At 33.8% G+C, this 24,156-nt stretch overlaps 1 protein-coding gene across 4 annotated transcripts in view; it reads right to left on the bottom strand.

Moving 5' to 3' along the window:
- Positions 1–2,740: 2,740 nt before the first annotated feature.
- The window catches only part of DNAAF4 (dynein axonemal assembly factor 4), a 36,178-nt gene continuing 14,762 nt past the window's right edge, over positions 2,741–24,156 (bottom strand). For 3 of the 4 annotated variants that reach the window (XM_011363451.2, XM_011363452.2, XM_011363453.2), the window contains 6 exons: positions 20,410–20,638; positions 17,340–17,485; positions 15,737–15,846; positions 6,682–6,835; positions 5,548–5,653; positions 2,741–3,964 (listed from right to left, as the gene is read on the bottom strand). In XM_011363451.2, the coding sequence (XP_011361753.1) occupies positions 3,855–3,964; positions 5,548–5,653; positions 6,682–6,835; positions 15,737–15,846; positions 17,340–17,485; positions 20,410–20,638 (855 nt within the window). In that variant the 3' untranslated portion in view covers positions 2,741–3,854. The remainder of the gene's footprint in view (positions 3,965–5,547; positions 5,654–6,681; positions 6,836–15,736; positions 15,847–17,339; positions 17,486–20,409; positions 20,639–24,156) is intronic. The other variant, XM_011363454.2, reaches the window with a different exon arrangement.

Below are 24,156 nucleotides of genomic sequence, written 5' to 3'. Positions count from 1 at the left end.
ATATGGTTTTGTTGTTACTACATGAAAGTTAGTTCTGGCAAGGTACGACTTAAGGCTTGTAAACAAAGGGAATTATCCTAAACTTTATAGGAAAAAGGAAGACTTGTGTAGAATTGGATGCACAATGCCATGAAACATTCTATTCATCAAACTAATTCTCCTTTGTTCACATTCCATGTTTGCCAAGCAACTTATGATTTGATTTACCATATACATCTGCTTATAAAGATAAATGAATTGTCATATAACCTATCATCCCCATGAACATTCTCAATTAATTTGATTATGAATTAATAATAAGTAGGCAATCTGTTTTGTTCAGTCTCCTGAGCTTGGTTAATGTGAATATGACCCCTGGAAATGGGTTGGCTCTCAAGGGTACTCCTGATGAGTCTTTGTGAGACTGAGCTAGATAATTTAATAATGTAATGAAACATACCCCTGTTGTCAGGCTTCTTGGGAGATCGCCTACTAACATTTTTGCCAGATGGTACGTGTAAAATTACTTTGCCCTTATTTCCCACATGGATGAGGTTTGTTGGAAAGTACTTGGCTTGTGTGGGGGTTCAGAAGGAGTCACTCCAAGATGTGCCTCTGTTAATGCAGATTGTTTTGAGCGAAGAGCAACTTTACCTGTGAGCTCAAGAGAAACTTCTGCACTTCCCTTAACTACCCAGAAGAACTTGAATTAAGGGTGTTGCCTAAAATAAATTATTAGAGATAATCCTTTTTGACCTATCTATAGGGCAGGATAAATTTCTATTTACTAAACATCCATTGTTCTTATCATTCTGCAATTACCTTTGAAGCCCCCAAGGCACCTTACCTGAGAGTGTCTTATATACCTCCATCCCCCTTTCTATCTCTGAACCTCTCCTGCGTGTGAGATCTCTGACTCTCTCATCTTTGTGGGCTTCTTATACAAATATATATGTATTAAATTTGGTTATCTTCTCTTGTTAATCTTTCTCATGTCTATTTGATTATCAGACCAGCAAGAACCTTGAGGATAGAAGAAAGTTTCTTCCTCCCCCACACCTGCTAGGGACAAGTGGCCTCTCCTTGACCAAACTCTAAACAAGCTCCTTTGTGCTAACTAGTCTAACAGTCATAAAATTCTTTCCTATTTCTGTAAAGCATCGATTGCAAAAATGGGCTACTTGTGAGATCTTTCTTTAGCATGCAATAATTTTATTTTAGCTTTGATATTTGTTCATAACCAAATCTGTCAAAAAGCTTTAATAAACATGTACACTATGTATTTATGTATGGTCGCCACACCGTAGTGGGGGATTAAAGATCTCTCCAGTTTACATCTATGTAAAGGCTGCATTTAGTTCATTATTCACTAGGTATTGTAACTGGAAGGCAACTGAATCCTGGGCTCATGCTGCCTGTGCAGCTCAGCCAATAGATCGAGAGTTGGGATATTTAGAATAAGCATTTACTGACAGAGCGTTGGAGATATGAGAAGGCAGCAGGTTAACACCTTCGAAAACTGCATTTTTTTTCTCAGTCCAGCTTAGAGTATTTAAGGGAAAAACTGAGCATTATTCCAGGGGCTATGTGGCAGTTCCAAGGGTCTGTTATGCTTTATGGAGCCATTTTTCCGGCAACATGGTCCTCCAGTGCCATCAGAAAGAACAAAGATGGGAGTAGTCTGGAAAGAATGCTAGACCAGAAGGATTGTGATCAGTAAGCATAAAGGTATTAATCATTAGTTCCAGGGCAATTTTCTATGGCAGGGAATGTTCTAAGCAGCTGGGGACAATCTACTGTTAAGCTATAGGGCCAGGAAAAGTGAAGGTGGGGACACTATGAGGCCTCTACTACAGGGATTCCCAACTTGGCCCTTCTTCAGTATCTTGAAATTAATTTCAATCAAATAACTGGCTATGAAAATAAATCAAAGAATTATCTTAACAATTTTTTCTTATCTTTTATTCATTGGCTTTAACAATAGCACTATTATTTGGGAGGCAAGTTTTCATCATTAAGGAAATGGGAATGTCTGTATCAATATTTTAACTCTATCACCACATCAACCTAAGACAAAAGTCCCTTGGAAATAATGAGATTGATTAAAAGATATCAAATATTTCAAGAATACAAATGAGTACCTGTTGCATTTAAACCAAGACTTTAGAAGATAGGATCAAAAATATTAATAAATAATTATTTAAGACTTTCCCTTTGTGGACCAAAAAAGGTGAGGTTCTATGGAAAGTAACCTCACAGGGTGATCTGAACATAAATTCCTAATGGGGCAGCTCATGGTGGTAGTCATATCCAAGACATATAATTTCTTTAGTAAAAGGTTTACCTTGGCCTTAAGCAAGGCCTATCCACTGTGTCTGTACATCTAAGTTAACACACCTTTGAAATAAGCCTTAATCCCCTCAAGAGAGCACACAATCTTGTTAACTATCCTATAATGCAATCCCCACCTGTCTTTCTCCTACCTCCATGTAATCTTCCTTAGTTCCCTCCTTAATTTCAAATGTATATTAAAAAAAAAAAAAAACAAAAACAAAAACCTGCAAACTGTTATTCTCTGAAGCATTCGAGATCTTGCTCCCTAGCATATGTTGTCAGTTTGGCTCAAATAAACTCTTATAAAAATTCTCTACAGATCTGGACATTTCTTACATTGACATCTTTTACCTCCTCCAAGCTAACAGGCACAGTCTTTTATTTTCTGATTGAGATGGCTATAGGAAGAGCCAGAGGAAAGACTAGGTTGGTTAACAAATTTTTAATGTCAAACTGGTATTTGACACACAAGAACTTCATTTTGGTTATATTTATAAGTAAAGACAAGCAAATAAACCAGGATTGATTATAAGAAAAAGCAATCCTACCTCATCAGAAGGTCTGATAACTGGACAGGACTGCTACAGACATCAAAAGTTGCTTTGTAGAAGTAAAAGTTTCAAGGTTGCTGAACTAGGATACGCTTACACATTCAGAAAAGTCTTGCATTACAAAAAACAATAAGGCTGATTTATAATCCAAAGTCATCTTGAATGACATCAGATGATCAAATACTATAATAACTTTTTCCAATTTGGTTTCCTTAAAAAAAAAGGGAAGCTGTACTGTTTTTGTTAATGTTTGCACTATCACAGTGATGGAACACGATTAGTGGTACAATCCAATGCCAATAACATAATATTCTAATTTAACATTTCATCTTTTACTATCTTTTTCCCCTGATGTACTTGAAGGTACTAGAAAACAATCTTCAGCATATCTGCACCAGATAGTGTCTGAAGTTGAAGATAAGGTTTTCCAAACAGCTATTGTACTAGGTTGAACTGATCTAATGTCAAACAACAGGTTGTGGTGACATACTAAATTTTTTTTAAAAAGGTTCTCTATGTTTGGGAAATAAGTGAAAACATCACTATTGATTATATCAAGGTCAACCATTTAGACAATTAAATAGTATATTTACTACAAACAAAATTACTTTACAAACACAATCTTTTATTTCAAACTTCCACTTTGTTAAAAATGAATCAATAAATGTCCTGGTAATCATCACGCCAACAAATATTTTGTTAGTTATAAGGGCAAGCTGAAATCAGTAACGAAAAATATGTAGTTAAAATTATATATTAATGTCAAGCAAAGAATTAAATTATTCTCATTTTGATTTACTTATTCAGACATCAAGTCAAACATATTATTTTCTATACATTTATAATATTTTTCCCTCTACAGAATTAGAGTACTAAAGAGAAAATGATTCTACACATCCATAGTATGTACAAATATTCCTAATGCTTCCAGTTATTTTTTAAAAACTTAAAACAATACCTGTTACAATACCTAGTTGCTTCTAGTAGTTATTAACATTTTAGTTCTGTTCCTTGAATTATATTCCGAATCTTCTCAGCATCATTTTGTACAATTTTGTTGGATGGATCAATTTTAAGTGCAGCTTCATAATCCTGTAGGCCTATTTTACATAGCATGATGATCAATAAAATATTTCATAAATACTTGTGTTATCTAGACAATATTTAAAAAAAATAACCACTAAGAACATGGTTCTAGACAAGTGTCAGATTCTCATTTTCACACACATGGTAGTCTCTCAAACAGCCTGCAGAAATTTTTCAGTGATTTCAAGAATAATTATGAGTTCATTCAGTGTTCAGTTCGAAGCAGTTATCTTTAAATTCAAGTACAAATAAGCTAAGAGCTTAAACTCATTAAAGCATGAACAGACTCATATAAAACTCATATAACAAAAGAACATTTTTATCACCTCGATGAAAAAGTAATAAATAACATCTTATTTAGAAATTCTAGATGTTACACTCAATCCATACTTTATATAATTCATATACTATAATTTGTCTAAATTTGAGTCTAAATTTGTTAGACTCAATCCATACTTTATATAATTCATATACTATAATTTGTGCTTTTTTTTCTGTAGTTATATCTACAGAATTCCTTTGAGAAAAACTGGTTGAGAAGGAAAGCATTGTGGATGAGTTGTTAGAAGTACATAACTGAATCTAAATTTTTACCAATAAAGCAGTGGGAAGAATTTCTTTGAGAGTATGGAAACTTGATTTCTAAGTGCAATTGATTTACCACGCCACTTCGAACAAATCAAAGTTCTGACTCTCCACTTTCTCATCTTTAAAAATGAAGGGTCCTTTTAGCTCAAAAAAGTCTATGATGCTATTATAATTTCTAAAGATTGTTTTACAATGTTTCATTTCTGTCTTGACATATTTTTTATTCTCATGAGGCTAGATAAAACACTAAAAATAAAATGGGGCATATAAACCTAATTTAGATGCTTTGGTTAAAAAAATCTCCAAAAAATGGCAGAATAAAGTTTAAAAATAAAATCAGAAATAATAAAACTTTATAGGCCAGAGCACATTCCCTGGCAAGGCATCATTACGGGGTAGGCCTTCAGGCCCTGAATGAAGGGAAGTTGAATGGGCATCTGGGTAGGGAGGTATGGGAAGAGGAGTGTTGAGGACAAAACTCTGGCTACTACAAAATTTTGCCTTTGGGGCAACATGAGTAAATGCAAATAGTCCATAAATACATTAAAAATGTAAAATGATAAAAATTAAATAAATGCCATGGCTTCTATACAAATGGGAATGAGTTACAGATCTTAGTACAGTCTTACAGATACAAGCAATGATCATACATTGTGGTATACTGGTTATTTGTGTGTGTGTGTGTGTGTGTGTGTGTCCAAAGCTCATTTTAAAATTTCTATTATATCTGAAGTGACTCACTTATATCCTTTATCATACATCTTTCCATAGAAAAGTTGTCTTATACTATAGCATTTTCCTAGACCTAAATTTGTTCACATCTTGTTTTAACTCCCTTCTACAACAACGAATTTTTCAAATATTTCGAAATCATTTCTTGTTAGGTAAGTTACAAAAAATATATCAAATGCTGAAAATATAAAATAATGGAGTCCTAAAAAGTCATGGTTTTAAATAATCCCAATGACATTTTTTTCAGAGTATTAAAATATTTCTATATACTTCTTACCTTCTACATACAATTCTAATTGACAGAATGCTGTTCCACGTCGTACATGTGCCTTCATTCTTGCATTAGCATTGTCTGCAACAGGTGGTGTCAATAATTCTAATGCCTTACAAAAAAAAAAAAAGATAAGGGAAAGACATAACTTTCTAATTTAAACTTGAACAAAATCATGATAAAAATCTTAACTGTAAAACAAGTCTCAAACCTTTAGCCACCTAAAATTTTGACATAGCTAGTACAGGAATTTATCAAACACATTTGTTAAATAATTTAATGAATTGTTTAACTCTTCCTATATGAGATTCATACCCTCTCCCCCAAAGTTATGATTTGGTTTATCATTTGAAACCTCTATAGCTTTACCTTTACTAGCAGGAATGATTAAAAAGCATTTGTTGTCTTTTATATTCAAATTGGATAATTCAGTTTATTCATTTATTCGATAAATATTTGTGCATGAAATTGTGCTAGTAAAAGGAAAACTAGATCATAAAAAATACTGTCAGATCTTCATTAGCTTAATGAGGACTTGGTTCTTTCTCCATGTCCTCAATCTCAAGGAGCCATATAAGAGACTTTGTATGTGATTTTCCCTTAAAACAAGCTACTTTGATATGAAAAGAAGAAAACAACTAGAAGTTTAAGTTAATAACATGTTATTAGTAATGGAAAATAGGATATACTAAGTTACTCTGAAAATGAGAAAATGTTTATGGAGATAGCCTTTTACAGTGCAAGTAGTAGTGATACCAAGTGTTCTCTTTCTACCTTGCATTAAGTCTACAAAACTTTAATAAGGAAAAGGGTGAGCACAAACTGATAACCATTTACTAATTTCCTTGTGAACATCAATTTGATATACCAAGGCAAAACAGTAGCACTGGTAGGGGATTTCTAATCTAACTTGAAGTCTAAGAAACATCAGTTCCTTGTCCATTCAAAAAAAAAATTTTTTTTTCAGTAAAAAGCTGTAATAAGCAAGATGACTCTCAAAAATCCTTCATTATTTAAATAATCCTCAATTATTTGAATTTAACAAAGGGTATCATTTAAATCAATAAATAAGAGGATAACAATTTTAAAGCATCATACATAAATAGATACAGATATATATATATATATATACATATATACCTTAGAAGAATCTTCGATGGCCTTGTGTAAATTTTTTAATTTTAGGTGGCAAGCAGCCCGATTCAGATACAATAGTGGAATCTTGTTATTTAGTCTTATGGCTAAATTGTATGCATTAATAGCTGCCAAATAGTTTTCTGTTGCAAATAATTTGCTAGTGAGACAAAAACAAGAGAAAGGAAAACAATATAACATTGAAACAGAAACATAGACATAATATCTAATGATATTTAGCAAAGGGGATGGCTCACTTTCTTTTCTATTTCCTGTACAATGGACACGTAGGCTGTACTGACTCCACACACATCAGAATATAATCAGCGTGACTTCGCTCCCACCTTTAAGGATAACTAGCCATCAGTAGTTTAAGCCAGTAGGTATATTTCCACCCTCCCTGCTACAATGACTGACTCAAAGATGGGCTTATAACCTAGATTGGGCTACTCAGAATGAAGCCTGTGAATTTGTTTCCAAAGTTAGAGCATGAAAAATTGGGAAAACCTCCTCTGCTGGATACAAATGAAGAAAGCACACAGCTCAAATTGTTGCTGACCATTTTTAACACCATAGGAGGAGCTAGCACTAGATTAAAGCTGATACTACAGAATTATGAAAAGAATAAAAAGACAAAGAAACTGAGTCCTCAGTGACACAGTTAAGCTGTTGGATTAAGCTTTACCTGAAATGCAATGCACCTTTAGTTTTTTAATTATATTAGCCAATAAATTTCTTTTAACATAAAGTCAGTTTAAATTGGATTTCTGGTTACTTGCAAATAAAAGCATCCCAATACATATACTCTTTCAGTTTAAATCTTCCAAAATTCTCTTAAACAGATGTACATAACTAAAAGATTTACTTAAAATGTTAAGTTTCTTTTGTTTCCTATATATAATTTCAAGAATTTTGAAAAATACATAAACGTAAAGAAAATAGAAAATACTTTGCTAAGTATAAAAGAGCCATACAATAATACTTTGTATTCATTTCCAGTCAATTGTACTGCATACTTTATAGTTCTAGAATATTAAACGTGATGAAATCAAAAGCAGACCCACAAAAGCAGTAAATCCTAAGTAAAAGGCAAAATGACACAACTGTGACATCTAACCTAAACATAAACATAAATTTAAAATAACCTACACAAACTAGAAAAGCTAATTCCATGGGAATAGTTTACATTTCTGAAATGCTTCATATCAGCCAGTATGCTTCTGACCACGAGTAGCAGAACTCCAGTTCAACCTGACTTAAACAAGTAAGGAAATAACTTATCTCATGTTTGAAAAGTCCAGAGGAAAAGGCTCTGTGCCCAGTATAACTAGCAGTTCGAGGATGTTTTCAAGCCCACAGGTTCCTTCCATTCTCCCTTCTACTGTCCTCAGCAGCTAGCAGCTATTTCATTTTATGGTTGGTTTTCCTCATGGGTACAAGATGGTTGCATAGTTTAAGGTGCCACATTCAGACACAATATTTATTAGAAGAAAACAGGACAGTATCTTCTGATATATGCTCCTTGGAGCATGAAAACCTTTACCTGAAACCTCCTAGTCACCTCCTTTCCCATCTTATTGACCAAAAGTAGCTACCTTAAAAAAATATTTTATCTTGAAAAACATACCAGTCTCTCTATCACTGACCCTCTTTCTCTATCTCCCTACTTTTACTTCTCAGTATTATATATTGCTGTTTAAGGACATTTATAAAAAATTCAACAATATGACCATCTTTCCATGTTAATAAATATAGATATACTATTTTTGCTGTTGAGTTATAAAAGTTCTTTATATTTATATTCTGTATACTAACCCTTTATCATATATGATTACACTTTCTTTATTCCACTCTGTTGATAGCATTCTTGATGTACCTAAGTTTTTAATTTTGATGCATTCCATTTTACTTTTTTTCTTTTGTTGCCTGTGCTTTTGATGTCAAAAGTCAAAATATTGCCAAATCCAATGTCATGAAGCATCCTGTGTTTTCTTCTAAAAATTTACAGTTTCGGCTTTTATGTTCAGGTCTTTGATCCATTTTGAGTTAATTTTTGTATATGATGTTAGGTAAGGGTAGAACTTCATTCTTTTGCAAGTGGATATCCAGTTTTTCCAATACCGTTTGTTGAAAAAACTGTTTTTTCTCCACTGGATAGTCTTAGCATCCTTCTTGAAAATCATTCGATCATACATGTGTGGTTATTTCTGGGCTATCTATTCCATTGGTCTATATGCCTGTACAAACCTTGTATTAACATACACATTTGGAGGACAGTTCCATTTTTCATCTTTAAAATATAAGTTTACAGTTTTATAATGCAACTGTTTTAACAGAAAAATTATCCCTGGTGCTAAGGGAAGAAAAGCTACAATGAACAGTATTAAAAGAATCACTGTAGGAGGTACAATAGCAAGAAATATAAAATATTAAATTTTTTTGTTTACATATATATTAAAATATAAATCCAAACAACCATTACATTCTTTAAAGTTCAATACCACTACAAAACAAATATTTCCTGTATAACTTTCAAAATGGTTCTGAACACAGAGATAGCCAAGTTTGAAAGGAAAAATAAAAAAAAATTAAACCTTTGTCTAAAGAACAGTGACCTTTGAATATTTAATTTAAACAAAGAAGCTAATAAGCATTGAGTCTACCCTGATGCTCCAAATAAGGCAATGCCAGTGAAAAGAATTATGCAAAAGTACTCATTCATTCAACATATAGAGTGCTGATTGCATGTACTAGGAGAGCAACAGAGACATGCACAATCGCAAACACTCATTTTTATGATGACTGATTAGTTTGTTTTGCCTCTCTAAAGAAAGAAACATTCTGACTGGCAATGGCCAGAAGGGAGAAACATTTTATATAAGAGGTGAGTGTAGGAGAAGCAGCAAGAGGCAGGAGTGATAAGAGCAAAACAAAGTGGATCGAAGTAAAGAAAGGGGCAGAAAAGAGGAGAAATCAGAAGTAGTGAGGCTTAGAAATGGAACAGGGGTAGGGAGCAATGCATATTCCAACAGAAGACAGCATGTCTCTGTTTTCTCTGCAATGTGAACTGTAGCAGCCACATGCTCCTCAAAGGACTTTGAAAGTCCTTGTCTCTTTCAGCAGCCTGTGTGGGTAGAAAACATTTTTGGGTATCTCAAAAGTTTCTAAAGCTGTTATCAGCATGCCTTAGTAAAGGCACATCAACCACTACAATTTAGCACTCAGGATGGAAGGAGGAAAAAGATACTGCATACTAAACAAAATGACAAGACGGGCCATAATAAGTACTGCACTGCAATAGAATGTCATGGGCTGTGAAATGCATACAAACAAGCAACTGAATAAAATTATAATTACATCAAAGACATCATCTTAGAATACAGAATCTAAACTTCTTTAAGTCAGATAAAAGCAGCATAAGAAAACTGTTTTATCTCTATAAAGTTTTAAAAAAAATACAGTAGAGGAAGGCAGATTTGGCAGATCTGTACTAAAAGTAGGCAGGTACAAGGGGGCTGTTGGAAGACATTTCTCCATGGGTCTCCTATGTTCCTGCATGTCTTATGTCAGATGCACTGACAGCTTTTGTTTGGGATTACGTTTTCAAAGATATTTGTAGGGTACACAGCCTTGGAAGACAAAGATATGTCTCTCTCTGAGGCAAAGAGCAGACAATATCTCCTTTCGAGGCAAAGGTTGGCCAGGTTTGGTTATAATCTTAAAAAAGTTGTGCTCCTTAAGATTAGCCTTCTCAGCTGTGGTGCAAACCTACTGTGAGTACCATACGTATCCCCATGAGACTTGAAGGTCAAAGGGAACCAACATGAAGCTCTTACTGCTTGCTGTGCCTTGAATAATAAAGTCCTTTATCTCTGACCCATGAGTCTCCTGACTTCTGCCAGCATCCATGAAACTGGTAGCTAACCTGTCATAGTTCTTGCCAGGGCATGAACCTAAACCAAAGTACTAGAAAGAAATTCAATTTAGCAAGTAGAACTGTGTGTCGTGTTGGGAGAAGATGGTAACAGGTGGTCAACAATCAGCATCAAAAAGTTCAATATGAGGGAAACTAGACTTTGTGTAGTAAGCACGCAATAGAGTATACAGATGTCAAATTATAATGTTGTACACCTGAAAATTACATAATATTATTAGCCAATGTTACCCCAGTAATTTTAATTTTTTAAAAAATCCAACATGAAGTAAAAGAACACTCAGACAGGCAGATAGAATCTAGCCACAGAAAATTCAGAAACAGCAAGCATATAGAAATTCAGATTGGCACAAGTTGGTACTAGGTTAGTTTATCAGCAAATAGCAGGCTCCTACATACAAAGCTGGGGTTCAGAAGCTGGGTGGCAAGAGGAAGAGCAAAATCAAAGCAGAGTTTTACTCTTAAAAGAAGTGGGATATTAGTCAGGCTACAAAATCTGGCACTCACGCCAAGAGAATAAAAAGAAAATGCAGACACTAAAACTAGGGTAGGCAATCTTATGTAACAGTACTATGATACCGGGTGCTAGAGTGTAGAATTATATTCATCCTTAATTCCCTCCTATCTAACATTAGAATTTGCTGTAGAAGGTGAGGTATGCAGATGGGATTCAAGTGGTCCTAGTGTGACACTTAAAAAGTCTGGAGTTAAGATAGGGTTGTTCTAAAAAAAAAAAAAAAAATGCTAAAAATCAAGCACAGAGTAATGTCAGTAGGACAGAACAATGGTCTATCTCCCTTATATTAAGTGTCTGGAAGGGTAGCTATTAAAGTTATTTACAGTTTCTGAGTCATATAACAGTGTTAAATAACATCATACCCGAATGTACCTAAATAAGAGCACTTAGACTCTGTCTTATGTGAGATATTCTCAGTAAAAAGCTATCTGGTATATCATGTTACCTGGAAAAGGTAAAATGCTTTTGTGATCAAATAAAATTACTTAAGATTATGTATTTTCCTGAAAGGTGGATTTGGCATTTAAAACTAAGACACAGCACTAGACAGCTAGGTAAAGAAAAATGAAACCATTTTGCAGGTTTTGCTATGAGCTTCTTTTTGAGTAGATAAAACCCCCTAAACGATTTTCTCAAGCTATTGCTTTTTTGAAAGGCATGCCCACTCCTACCCTTATATGAAACAAGTGTCCCATAGGTTTAAGTGCAATAAGGACAACTGGACTGTTTTTGCTTGTGGAAATATAGAAGGCTACCATGAAACAAAGCCTCTGGAGATGAAAGTATTTCATCCTTTGGCTTAAATTCAACACGTTGCTCCTGAATAAGTTCTATTATGTCTGCTTCTATCTTCTGTACTGTATTATATTGCTAGAGAGGATATATTTCTCTCTAACAATTCTTACCTTTCCTTTTATCTGTCTGAACTTGGTACTATGATTAACCGTACTTTGCTCTGCTTCTCTAGGTATCATTAGTTACTAAGTTTTCTTCCATCACTCCCCATTTTTTAACTCTCTTCCTCTCCTTTTATTTTGCTTCTCTTTCTTTTTCTGCCTAATTGAAGACTGTAAGTAAAAATGGTACAAAGAGAGACTAAAGTAATTACAATCTACCAGTCACGACTGCCTGCCCGCCACAAAGTACATTTTGCATTAAGTTGCTACTAATTCATTGTTTTTGCCAGCAGTCAATTTTATATTTACACACACACACACACACAATCTTTTGCTGTACTTGTCAGTCAAAATTCCAACCCTGCCTCAATGATTTAATCTGCTCTTTCCACTCTTAAATCCAAATCATGTCATCAGTATGTCAGAAATAAGATCAGACTAACACTGCCTAGGATCTTTAGCCAGTCCCAGCATCATAACACCTGTGCCAAAGGACTTTCTAACCACGTTCATCAATGCTGTTATCTTTGAGCACTGATCAAAAAGCATAAATGTCCCTTCTTCTCATGTTAAAGTCCCTCTTTGCTGGCCTTTCCTACTCTCATCTCCCTCTACTCCTTTGTACTCTCTTGTCCCTTGTTCTGCCATAACTAACTCCACCTTCCATCCCAATCCTTTCCTATACTCTCAAATTTTCCACAAAATGATTTCTGCCCTGAGGGCAATGCTATCTCTACCTCTCCTCTCCACGGAGATCTCCCCACCACCCACATCAGGGACCCAAGACCACAGGAATAGGCATTCTCCAGACTCACTTATCTGTAACTCTCCCTTTACGTGAAAGTCATCATCCTTTGGGACTCCTGACATCTTTACTCTAGAGCTGACTAGTCACTGTCATCTGGCTTTTTAAAATTACTCTTCTCTTATTCACTGAGGGCTTTAAAATCTGGCTCCCAATATGTCTCCATCCCAACTTCTGCCATAATTCCAGAAGATTCTAAGGTTTATGTATATGACCCATTTATCAATTTAGCTTTGAAATACCTGGAACCCCTTAATTCAGATTACTTTCCCTTCAACTCTGCTTTTGCTACCCACTCCTAAGGCCACACCTTGGATTCTGCCATCATCTGAACTGCACTATCTCAGGAACATCAAACTATGGAATCCTAGCCACTGTAAAGAACTGTCTATTCTGCCAACTTTCTCTTCATACTCGACTTTCAACCTTAGAGTGCCCTCTAATTTCTTAATTGCTCCATTTCCTCTTAGTCCACTGGGTCCATCATGACCTCTCTTCCTTTCTAACCAAGCCTGGACTTCATGGCTAAAAAATCTGAGCTATTTTTCCATGGCTCCTTGCACTACTACTAGCCTTTTAACGTACTTGCCAGTCAAAACTTCAATCCTGGCTCATGATCTACTCTTAAATCTAAAAGAATGAACACCAGAGGAGATAAATCACACAGCTGTACTGACTGGCATCTTTATGAAAAAATGTTCCCTACCTAGAAGACCCCTCAACGGTACCTACTAAACAATTTTTCTTGTTAGAAACTTATCTAGATTCACACTTGTCTTCACTTTCTTTCCTCTAATCTCAGAAAACAAAGTATCTCTGTCTATTTTAAATTAATCTGTCGACATTTTCTAGAGCAAAGTAACTAATTCAACAGGACAGCCCACTGAGCAATGCACACTTCAGTACTCTTGTGCTGCAAGGAGGAGCAATTCATAGCCACATCACTTGGGCTGCTTTTGCTAAAGCTAATCAATTGCAATAAAAGGACAGGAAGAAGATTTTATTCATTTATGAGATGCGCAGTAGTAGCTGGAACACAAGCTTTGTAATCACATTGACCTGAGATTGAATCCTGGTTCTATTTATTAACCACCACCTTAGGCAAGTTTTTTAACCTTTCTAGCCCTGTTTCCACATTTGAAAAATGGGGATAAAAATAATAATCTCCAACTAGTCCGACTGTTAAAGGAAATAAATGAGCTATTTTATGTAAAGCTGTTAGTTTCTTAATAAACTTTTGTTAAATGAATGCAAAAGCAGTGGGTCCTGCCCAACTATAGTTGTGAGGATTTAATGAGATAGTATATGTGAAAGCTCTTGTAAACAATCACGAACTATACATAAATTGTGACAATAGCAACTTCAGGATAAAAAAATGCACTTAAAGGAATGATTTACAGTGGATACAGCTAGGGGACAGGACAAGCAGGAGGCTGGTGGACTGGGTAAAAACCAAGGTGGACTTTCATTTTATATGTGCACTGTAAACTTTTTCAAAAGACACAGTTTTTTATAAAAATTTTAAATGAATGTAACTTTTAACAAGAGAAAAAACAAAAATAAAATCAAGATAATTCATCCACCCTTGGCCTTGACCCAATTTTCTCCACTCTCCTTGGAGACAATTTTAATCATCTCTTCTGTGTCATCTGTAAATCTATTCGAACTTTTTCTGTTCTTAAAGAACAAAACATAACAGAGTCTATCCTAAAGTTTCTATTCCATTGGCTTGTGGGACTGTTTTTGTGTACTATTTTCTTTTGCCAGACCTTCAAATGATGGCAGGTCACAGAGTTTTAGCCTCAGGCCACTACTCTCCTGATCTACACACTCTTTTGGATATCTCACCTACTCTTATAAATTCAACTACTATATAAACACCGATAACCTCCAAATCTATATCTACAGTACTGGTCTCTCCCAAGTTTTACACTTGCTGCACACTGTTACCCAGATTGACCCAGAGACAGATCAAACTCAACATATTCAAAACTAAACTTACCTGCATTTCCTCCTAACTGGTCCCTCTTCTGGTATTCTTTAATTCAGTTGGTGGCATCAGGCAATTGACCATTCAAACTAGAAACACACAACTACTACTCTCTCACTCCCCAATAATCAATCAAGAAGTTCTGCTATTTTACCTCCTAAATATTTCTCAAATTGCCTTTCTCTCCAGCCGTATGACAATGCCATAGTTCAAAGCCTTTGCCTTTGTTTCTGCAACACATTTTCCCCCCACCTTAGAAAGTAAAATATAAGAATCTTAATAGAGCACACGATGCCCTTGCCTATTTTTCTACACTTATCTGTCATTATTTCTAGACTCAAATTCTATATTTTAGCAAAAAATAAACTACCTATAATTCTTAATCTACATATCACATTATTTTTTGTCTCTGAGCTTTTGCTCATACTGTCTCTTCTGCCTGAAATGAACGCTTTTCTCTCTCTTCCTCTTGAAACTCCTACTAATCATTAAAAGGAGCTCAGGATTGCCTGGATATAAAATTGCAATTTATAAGATAATTTGATAATTTTTTTTAAAAGATGGTTATAAATAATCAAAAGAAGCTCTAGTTTTTAAGAAATAAGTTTTTAAGGGTGGTATTAAGAAGGACCTATGTTAAATGTGATTTAAAAGGGATTTTAATAGCCACTCCAAAAGATGTGATATTTTTCATTTCTATGACATTTAAATATAAAATAAAAATAAGAGCTTTATTTAGTTGTCCTATGACCTGACTTATTACTATGAGGCCCTGCCTACCTAATTTGCTTATTTGCATTATCTCTCCCCAAGAACTATACACACAAACATATACGTCAAGATATCTAGGAAATGTGATAAAAACTAACGACTACAGAAATTTATTATAAATCTCATGGCCAGAGTTCAAACGACTTACTTTCCTTTATCCTTTAACCAGTCTGGGTTCTTTTCTTCTTCTTTTAAATCACAAAGTTCAGGAATATCAGTATTCATCACTCTTCGTGCCTCTGCTTGTTTGTGGAGCCACTGAAATGAGAATGAAGTCTAATGAAGGATACAAAGGTATTATTTTTATTAAGTTACTCTTAGATTTTCCTCCTTCCTACATCAGGGGTCCCCAACCCGTGGGCCATGGACTGGTACCAGTCCGTGGCCTATTAGGAACTGGGCGCAAAGCAGGAGGTAAGCGGCAGGTCGACTGAACCAAGCTTCATCTGTATTTGCAGCCACTCCCCAGTGCTAGCATCACTGCCTCAGCTACACCTCAGATCAGGCATTAGGTTTTCATAGGAGCATCTGGGGACCACTGTCCTACATAATACGGCAATATTATTTATTATGGATTGAATGTTTCCCCAAATTTATATGTTAAAATTCCATCTACCACAGGAATGATATTTGGAGGTAGGGTCTTTGAAAGGAAATTAGGTTCAGAGAAGGTCATGAAGGTGGAACCCCCATTATAGGATTAGTGTCCTTATAAAAAGAGGAAGAGACCAGAGTACACACTCTTCCCTCCACCCTCCAATCCAGCACCCTGATGCTGGAATTGCCAGCCTCTAGAACTGTGAAAAATAAATGTCTGTTGTTTAAGCCACCCCATGTATGGTGTTTTGTTACAGCAGCCTGAACAGACTAGTACAGTATTTGAAGATGATGATTTTAAACTTCCAGTTTTTATACATTAAAAAAAAAATTTTTTTATTTACTAGTTGGTTAAGATCAAATGTATAAAAGTTTCTAACCTAAATTTCATCCAAATTTGGGAGTATATGTATTTCACTTGTCTTGTTTATATTTTTATTTTTCTATATGAAAACAAAATTTTTAATAATTATAATTTTATAATTATAAAAATACTTTTATAATAATGACATAAAATAATACGTAAATAAAATATCAAAGTAAATATCATTTAATAAGAAAAAAGTTAATATTTTCTGATTGTCATTATGCCTTCAGGATCTTCAATTTTTTCTACAACTTTTCCATTGAGAGAGGTTTCAGTTCACACCTTACAGGAAAGCAGTTCTTAGTGCTTATGAAACTAAAGATAAAATATTCAAAATCCCAGAGCTCAGGAATTTATAAATGAAAGATATTAATTCTAAAACTTCAAACATTAGAAATACCTGATATTCATAATAATTATAATAATATATTAATAATAAACTTCCAAGTCTGTTTTTACCACAACACATACTGATCCAAAGTTTACAAATCTTTTATAGAAAATGATGTACTTGATAAAACAAATGGCATGTGCAAGAGTTTGTCTCCTGGAATAAGCAGCCCTATTGAATATTAAATCAGTGTTCTCTCATCAGCATTCTGGAACCAAAAAAAATCCTAAAAAATATATTTTTCTCATAAGGAAATACTAAAATATATTCAAGAAGTAGTAACTTCACTGTAATGAATACTTAAGAAATTCAGACCCAGTACTTGTTTTCAATAGATGAAATGAAAAATAAAGTATCTTCATTGTGGTCACTGTAACTAACAGCAAGAGTACCTACCTCTTCTTCTTCTGCTACTTGTGATTCCCGGAGAGCAGTTGGGAATACTCGAGGGGTAAAGTTGATTTTAATACTGCCAACTGAGCGAGGAGCAGGAATACTGTCGTCCTTTAACTTCTCGAAAAATATATCTTCTGAATTTCCTCCTTCAAAAACATATTAGTAAATCATTTCTCTCTCATTTTCTAATTAACAATCAAACTGACTTTTAAAGTAATTATAATCAAAGCTACTTCTAAAATTCTATACAAATAAATTAAAGACGCTTTCTGCAAGAAGAAATGAAAATATGGCAGCTAATTATCTGTTCTTTAATCAATGAACAGCTACTTTTCTGGGGTTCTCTTTGATAAACCACACAGTCTCTAATTTACATTCACTCTAAGGGAAGGCACCTAGACAAAGCCATCACTGCTAACACCACCTCTATCTTTAAGCTCATATAGCAATAGTGTCTATAAACTTCCTTGAGATGGTATAAAAGTTTTTCAGCCACTAGAGAGAGCTAATGAGGACAAACCGTAATAATGAAAAACTATATGTTTTTATGAAGGAAGTTAAGTATAATGATTGTTAAGATGATATAAGAGGAGAAAAGTTACTAAAAAAATGTAAAAATACCAAAAGTATGATATGCAGATTTAAAAGGCAGACATAAAAATTGATATAAAAAAGACTTTCCACAAATATGACAGAGTTAATATCCTTGATAGAAAATGAACACACACAAATAAGAAACAAAATTTCAAATTATAAACATCTGAAAATGGCCTGAATTGACATTTGGGGGCAGGGGGCAGAGAGGAAAGAATAAGGACTCAAAGAGAAAGCAACATCAACAAAAATTTGAGCAAAAATTTTCTATAGATGCCTCTGGTTGAGGCTGCTATCTTCCTAGCCACTCTCCCCTCTTCCTTTTAGTAACAGAATTTGAGATCTGAACTAGGCACATGACTATGCCAGGCTAGACTCTACATGATCCAGCCTCCCTTAAGATTAGGCGTGGTTATGTGCCAAACCTGAGACAACAGAATGTGAACAGAAGTGATGTACATCACTTATGGATCACCACCTTACAGGTAAATCTGCTTGCTGTGAACTTCCTCTTCCCCTTCCCTCTGACTAAAGTTGAATAAAAAGTAAAAATGAAGTATATAACTTCAGATTATTATACTAATAACTCCGTATATTTGAAAATTTAGAAAAATCTCTATAATAATTCAAGGCCAAAAAAAATTAAAAAGTATCATGATAGGCCACACAATATTTGCAAGTAAATGACAATGAAACAAATTTCAAGGCTTGGAGAATGTATTAACATAAAACTTAAAAGAAAAAATTATAATATATGCATGTATTAAAAGATTAAAAAATTAATGAAAACAAGTTGGACAAAAACAGAGAAAACCCTCAAAAACTAAAAGAAGCAAAATAAAAACAAACATAGGAATTCAGAGAATAGGAAAAAAAGAACCAATAAAAAAAGATCAACAAAAACAAACATTGCTTTTTTGAACAGACTAATAAAATTTGCAAAATTTTGCAATAGTTGATCAAAGAAAAATAAAAGAGTACTAGGAATAAAGAAATGATATAATTATAGACAGAGTAGAGATAAGTAAAAGAAACTTTATGCCAATAAACTGAAAAGATAATATGTACAATTTTCTAGAAAACAAATGACCAAAACTGATTTGAAAATATAGAAAACCTAAATAACAGTAACCATTAGAGAAACTAAATATATTTCCATAAATAGCCCATACCTAGACAGTGTTGGGAGCAATTTTACTAAACCTTCAACCAACAATATTTCATATATAACCAAATTGCTTCGAAGAACAAAAAAAGAAAAAAGCTCCATAACTTATAGGGTTAATGAAATTTGTTATCAAATGTGGGCAGGGACAGTATGGGGAAGGAAAAATGTAAGGGAATCTCAATATGAAGATAAATATAAAAATCATTCATAAAATATTAGCAAATTGAATTAAACTGTATAAAAATCAACATGATGAAGATCCTCAGGATACTTCTTATCTATAAAAGTGTGTTTCAGTTCCAACAGTATTTGAAAACATCCAATTTGTTTAGCAGTATTTGAAATATAGAAGGAAATGTTTTCATATACTCTAGTTGGTATCACTATTTTGTTGAAATGACATTAAGAAGGAAGTAGTGTGGTAGTTAACTAGAATGTCCATACTAAACCCCAATAAAACATATCAACGGTTACTGCTTAATAGTCACTCTAAATGACTTTAATATGCTAGGCCTCATTGTTAAGTAATAAAAGACCTATAGCTGAGAATAAAGAGCATAGGTTTCAGATACCAACAGATCTGGGTTCAAATCCCATAGGCTTACCTACTGACTATTTGTTTCTCCTTTCTGAACATCTTTTTCCCTCTAAAATAAGAATAGCAACCTTATCCCAAAGTGTTGTTCTAAAGAGTGAGTGATACAACTAATAAAATCACCTGGCATACAGTGATCATCAAAAAATGTTAATTATTATTATTACACAAGTGATTTGACCACAAAATGTTCTATTTACTAAATATACACAAAACAAAGTTTAATATGCTAAGCCTTCAGTAAAGAAATATGTTCTTTTAACTATTTTTGAACACATCAAGATCAAAGGCCAGAAGAATCCTTGTTTGCTTAAGACTAACTTTGCTTAATAGTATTCATTTTCCTGAGTCATGCAAGTAAAAAGTCTTTTAATAAAATTCCTAGTTTCTTATCTCTAAAGAAATGGAATGCTCCTGGCACTGCTAGTCATTCTAAGTCTTTTTAGATCTGAATTAAACACATATTTAACAACACACATAAATTTCAAAAGGAAGCATACAAGCAAAAACAACACTGAATCCTGGCTCATTTTATCATGAAAACCTCACTACTTCCTAGAAGAAGTCTTTCGCCTTAGTCTTTGTATTGTAATACTTATTCTCAATATACCAAGAAAATGACTTAATATTGTAAAATCATTACAAAAACAAAAAAGAGACATATATACTTTACCAACAGGATTCACTTTCCCAGAAAATATTAATCATTTTACCTTTTGTGGCAAGATTTCTAGATGCTGAATTTCTAGTAAGGCTTTTATGTTTTAATTTTTTTCCCTCTTCAATTTGCTTCTCTTGGTGATGTAATTTCTCTTTTCTCTGAATTCTTTTTTGTTCTTCAGCTTTCCTCTGATGTTCTTTCCAGGCTTCCAATTCTTTAGTTGCTTTTATCCGTTCATTTTCTTTCATATCTTCTATTTTTTTCCTCTCTTCTTCTTCAATCTACGAAAGTTACAATTACCAAAAATTTTAAAACATAGGAAAAGCAACATTTTAAAAGTAATAAATTCATTATAATTATTTTTACCTCTAAACTCTTGTCATTGTATCTGCAGCAATACTTAGTAGTGAATAAAGAATTAAAATGGAAACAGTAAATGATTTAGCAAAATGCCCAATGATTTGCATGTTATGAAACATGGGTTTTAGTTTCAGATTTAACGTTACCTATTGATATAATCTTGGGCAACCCCTTTCTCTAGCCTCAGTTTACTCATATGTAAAATGTGGGCAGGCATTCAGTTAGATGACATCTAAGGGCTTGGTAAAAACAAAATAATTTATTTTTCTAAAAGTCAAGTCACTTCTCCTAAAACCTAAAAACACGCACACAAATACATATATACAAATATTTGCCTTTACTTACCCCAGTCTTACCTTGTGTTAGGACTGCAGTTGCGCCAGCCTTTGCCTGAGGAATGAGGAAGAGTTACATGAAGGATGAACTAAGGAGTTTGTTTCTAGTGGGTAGAAATGTCTGAACTTTGAATCCTGCTGCCGACTATGTTTGCAATGGCTTTTATTTGACACTTCCACATGAAAAGTTAAATATCAGATAAATGTGAAAACAGTATATGGCACAGGAGTATGCTTACTTTTCTCCCTTTCACAAACTTCCCTCATTTCAGCAAGGAAGAAAAAAAAAAAAACCTGTGAAATAAAGTAACCAGTTGGTATATATGATTGACTATGTATCTAAATTTCCGATAGTAATAAAAATATTCTCACGCCTACCCTCTAGAGAACAAAAACTCTCACCTCCATCCTGTAGAGAAATAGTGTCTAACAGAATTTTTTTTGATGATGGTAATGTTCTATGCTATCCAATTCAGTAGCTGTTACCACATGTGGCTAACTAAGTGCTTAAAATGTGGCTAGTATGATGCGGAAAGTGATTTTTAATTTTACTTATGTTTCATTAATTTAAATGTAAGTTAATATACATTTAAATAGTACATTTGGCACAGCTCTAGAATGACATGCTGGGACCAAATTTCCTAGAGGCTGATTTAGGATATAGAATTAACATTATAGGTATGAAAACTATACTGAAGAAGTACTCTGTAATATTTGCATGACTTAATATCCTCTTCTGGAAGACTGGTTATTTTCCTATTGAACTGTGGAACACTGACTTTAAAATAAATTTCACAGATCACTTAACAGGAGTTTCCTGTAGTCCCGGAATTGTACACAAGGCCTAAACTAAGCACAAAAGATGCTAATTACTATGTGTTCTAAGTTCAGAAAGCTGCCAATAGGTTGGGCCAGGAAGAATCTACATGTGGCAATGGGCCAGCATTTAATGCCTGACAACAGAGCATGGTGAACAGTCAGTGTTAGCCAGAGGCAGGCACAACCTAAAAGGAGATGACAACTTCACCCAGTTTAATAATATGTTTGCCTTTCTTCCTTTCCTCCCTCTCTGTTCTCAGCACTTGGAAAAAAGGAAAAGTATTCTGAAGAGTCAGAATACCCTCACCCCTCATATGAAATCCTTGCAAGTAGAGTGAATTTTAAAAAGTTTTAAAAGTGCATACGATGAAGATTTAATTACCAAAAATGAGACTATTCTTAGAATAAAAAATAACAGGAAAGTTGTTATTATAGCCAAAATGTAGTTAAGGGAAATACATATGAAATTTAATTTATAATATGCTATATTAGAGACAAAAAATAGTCTAACTCTTCAGAGAGTAATGCAGAAGAGTAAGGACCAAGAAAAGCTTCACAGAGCACTTGACAGAAGAACTAGAATGAAGAGAAAAACATAAGGAAGCTAGTATCACAAAGCTTACGATAAAAGGAAAAGGGAGACCACATAGATCAAAGAGAAACAGAGACAAATGTTAAACAGTAGCTGAAGTTCTTTCACTTAAAAAAAAAAAAGTAATATGAGGAACATACAGTTTGGCCCTAAAAAGGAAAAAAATTCTGACATATACTATAACATGGATAAACTTGGAGATATTATGCTAAGTCAGTCAGTCACAAAAGAACAAATATGGTATTATTCTACTTATATGAGGTACCTAGAATAGTTAAATTCATAGAAACAGAAAGCAAACTGGTGGTTTCCAGGGGCTTAGAGAAAGGGGGAATAAAGGGTTATTTAATAGGTACAGAGTTTCAGTTCTGTAACATAAAAAAACTTCTGCAGAAGGATGGCGGTGGTGGTGGTACCATGTGAATGTACTTACTGCCACTGAACTGTACACTTAAAAATGGTAGTGCTATTTTTAATTTCTTGAAGAACTGTTTTCCACACTGGCTAAACCAATTTACGGTCCCATAAATAGTGTGGTTCTAAACAAATTTTAGGAGACTTTTTCTATTTCTGTGAAAAATGCCACTGAAATCTTGATATAAATTGCACTGAATCTATAGGTGGCTTTAGGGAGTATAAACATATTAACAATATTAACTTTAAATCCATAAAAATAAGATATATTTCATTTATTGGCCTTCTTCAATTTCTTTCATCAATGTATTACAGTATTCAGTATACAGATTTTCACCTCCTTAAACTTATTCCTAACTACTTTATTGTTTTGGGTGCCACTGTAAATGTGATTGCTTTTTTTTCTTTTTTACAGATAATTCATTGTAGGAATATAGGAATATTACTGATTTTTGCATGTTGACCTTGTATCTTACAACTTTACTGAATTCATTAATTAGATCTAGTAGTTTTTACATGATGTCTTTAGGATTTTCTATGTATAAAATCATGTCATGTGCAAACAGAGATAATTTTACTTCTTTCCTTCCAATTTGAATGTTTTTAATTTTTCTTGCCTGACTGCTCTGGCTGGGACTACTAGTACTGTGTTAAGGAGTGGTAACAGCAGGCATCCTTGTGTTGTTCCTGATCTTAGAGGAAAATCTTTCAATCTTTCCAGCATTCACCACTGAGTATGTCATGAGTTGTGAGCTTTTCATATATAGTGTTTATTATGTTGAGATATGTTCCTTATATATCCAATTTCTGGAGTTTTTATCATGAATAAATGTTGGATTTTGTCAGATGCTTTTTCTGCATCTATTGAGATGATCATGTGACTTTTATTCTTCATTCTATTAACTTGGTATATCACATCTGTTGATTTGCATATATTGAACCATCCCAGCATCCCAGGAATGAGTCCCACTTGATCATGGTGTTAAGATTCTTTTAATGTGCTGTTGAATTAGGTTTGCTAATATTTTGTTGAGAATGTTTGCATTTAAATTCGTCAGGGACATTGTCCTGTAGTTTTCTTGTAGTGTCCCTATCTGGCCTTGGTATCAGGGTAATTCTGGCTTCATGAAATGAATCTGACAGTATTCTTTATTTTTTTGGAAGAGTCTGAAGACTGGCTAACAAACACTCTAATTGGTATTATAAATGTATGACCCAACACCATCTGCCTCTTTTCCTATTTTCAGCTACTAACAACTCAACTGGTACTAAAGCTAAA

The sequence above is a fragment of the Pteropus vampyrus genome, unplaced genomic scaffold (assembly GCF_000151845.1).
Source record: "Pteropus vampyrus isolate Shadow unplaced genomic scaffold, Pvam_2.0 Scaffold85, whole genome shotgun sequence".
NCBI lineage: Eukaryota > Metazoa > Chordata > Mammalia > Chiroptera > Pteropodidae > Pteropus > Pteropus vampyrus.
The sequence above is the reverse complement of the archived record's forward strand: the minus strand, read 5'-3'. Positions and strand labels throughout refer to the sequence as shown.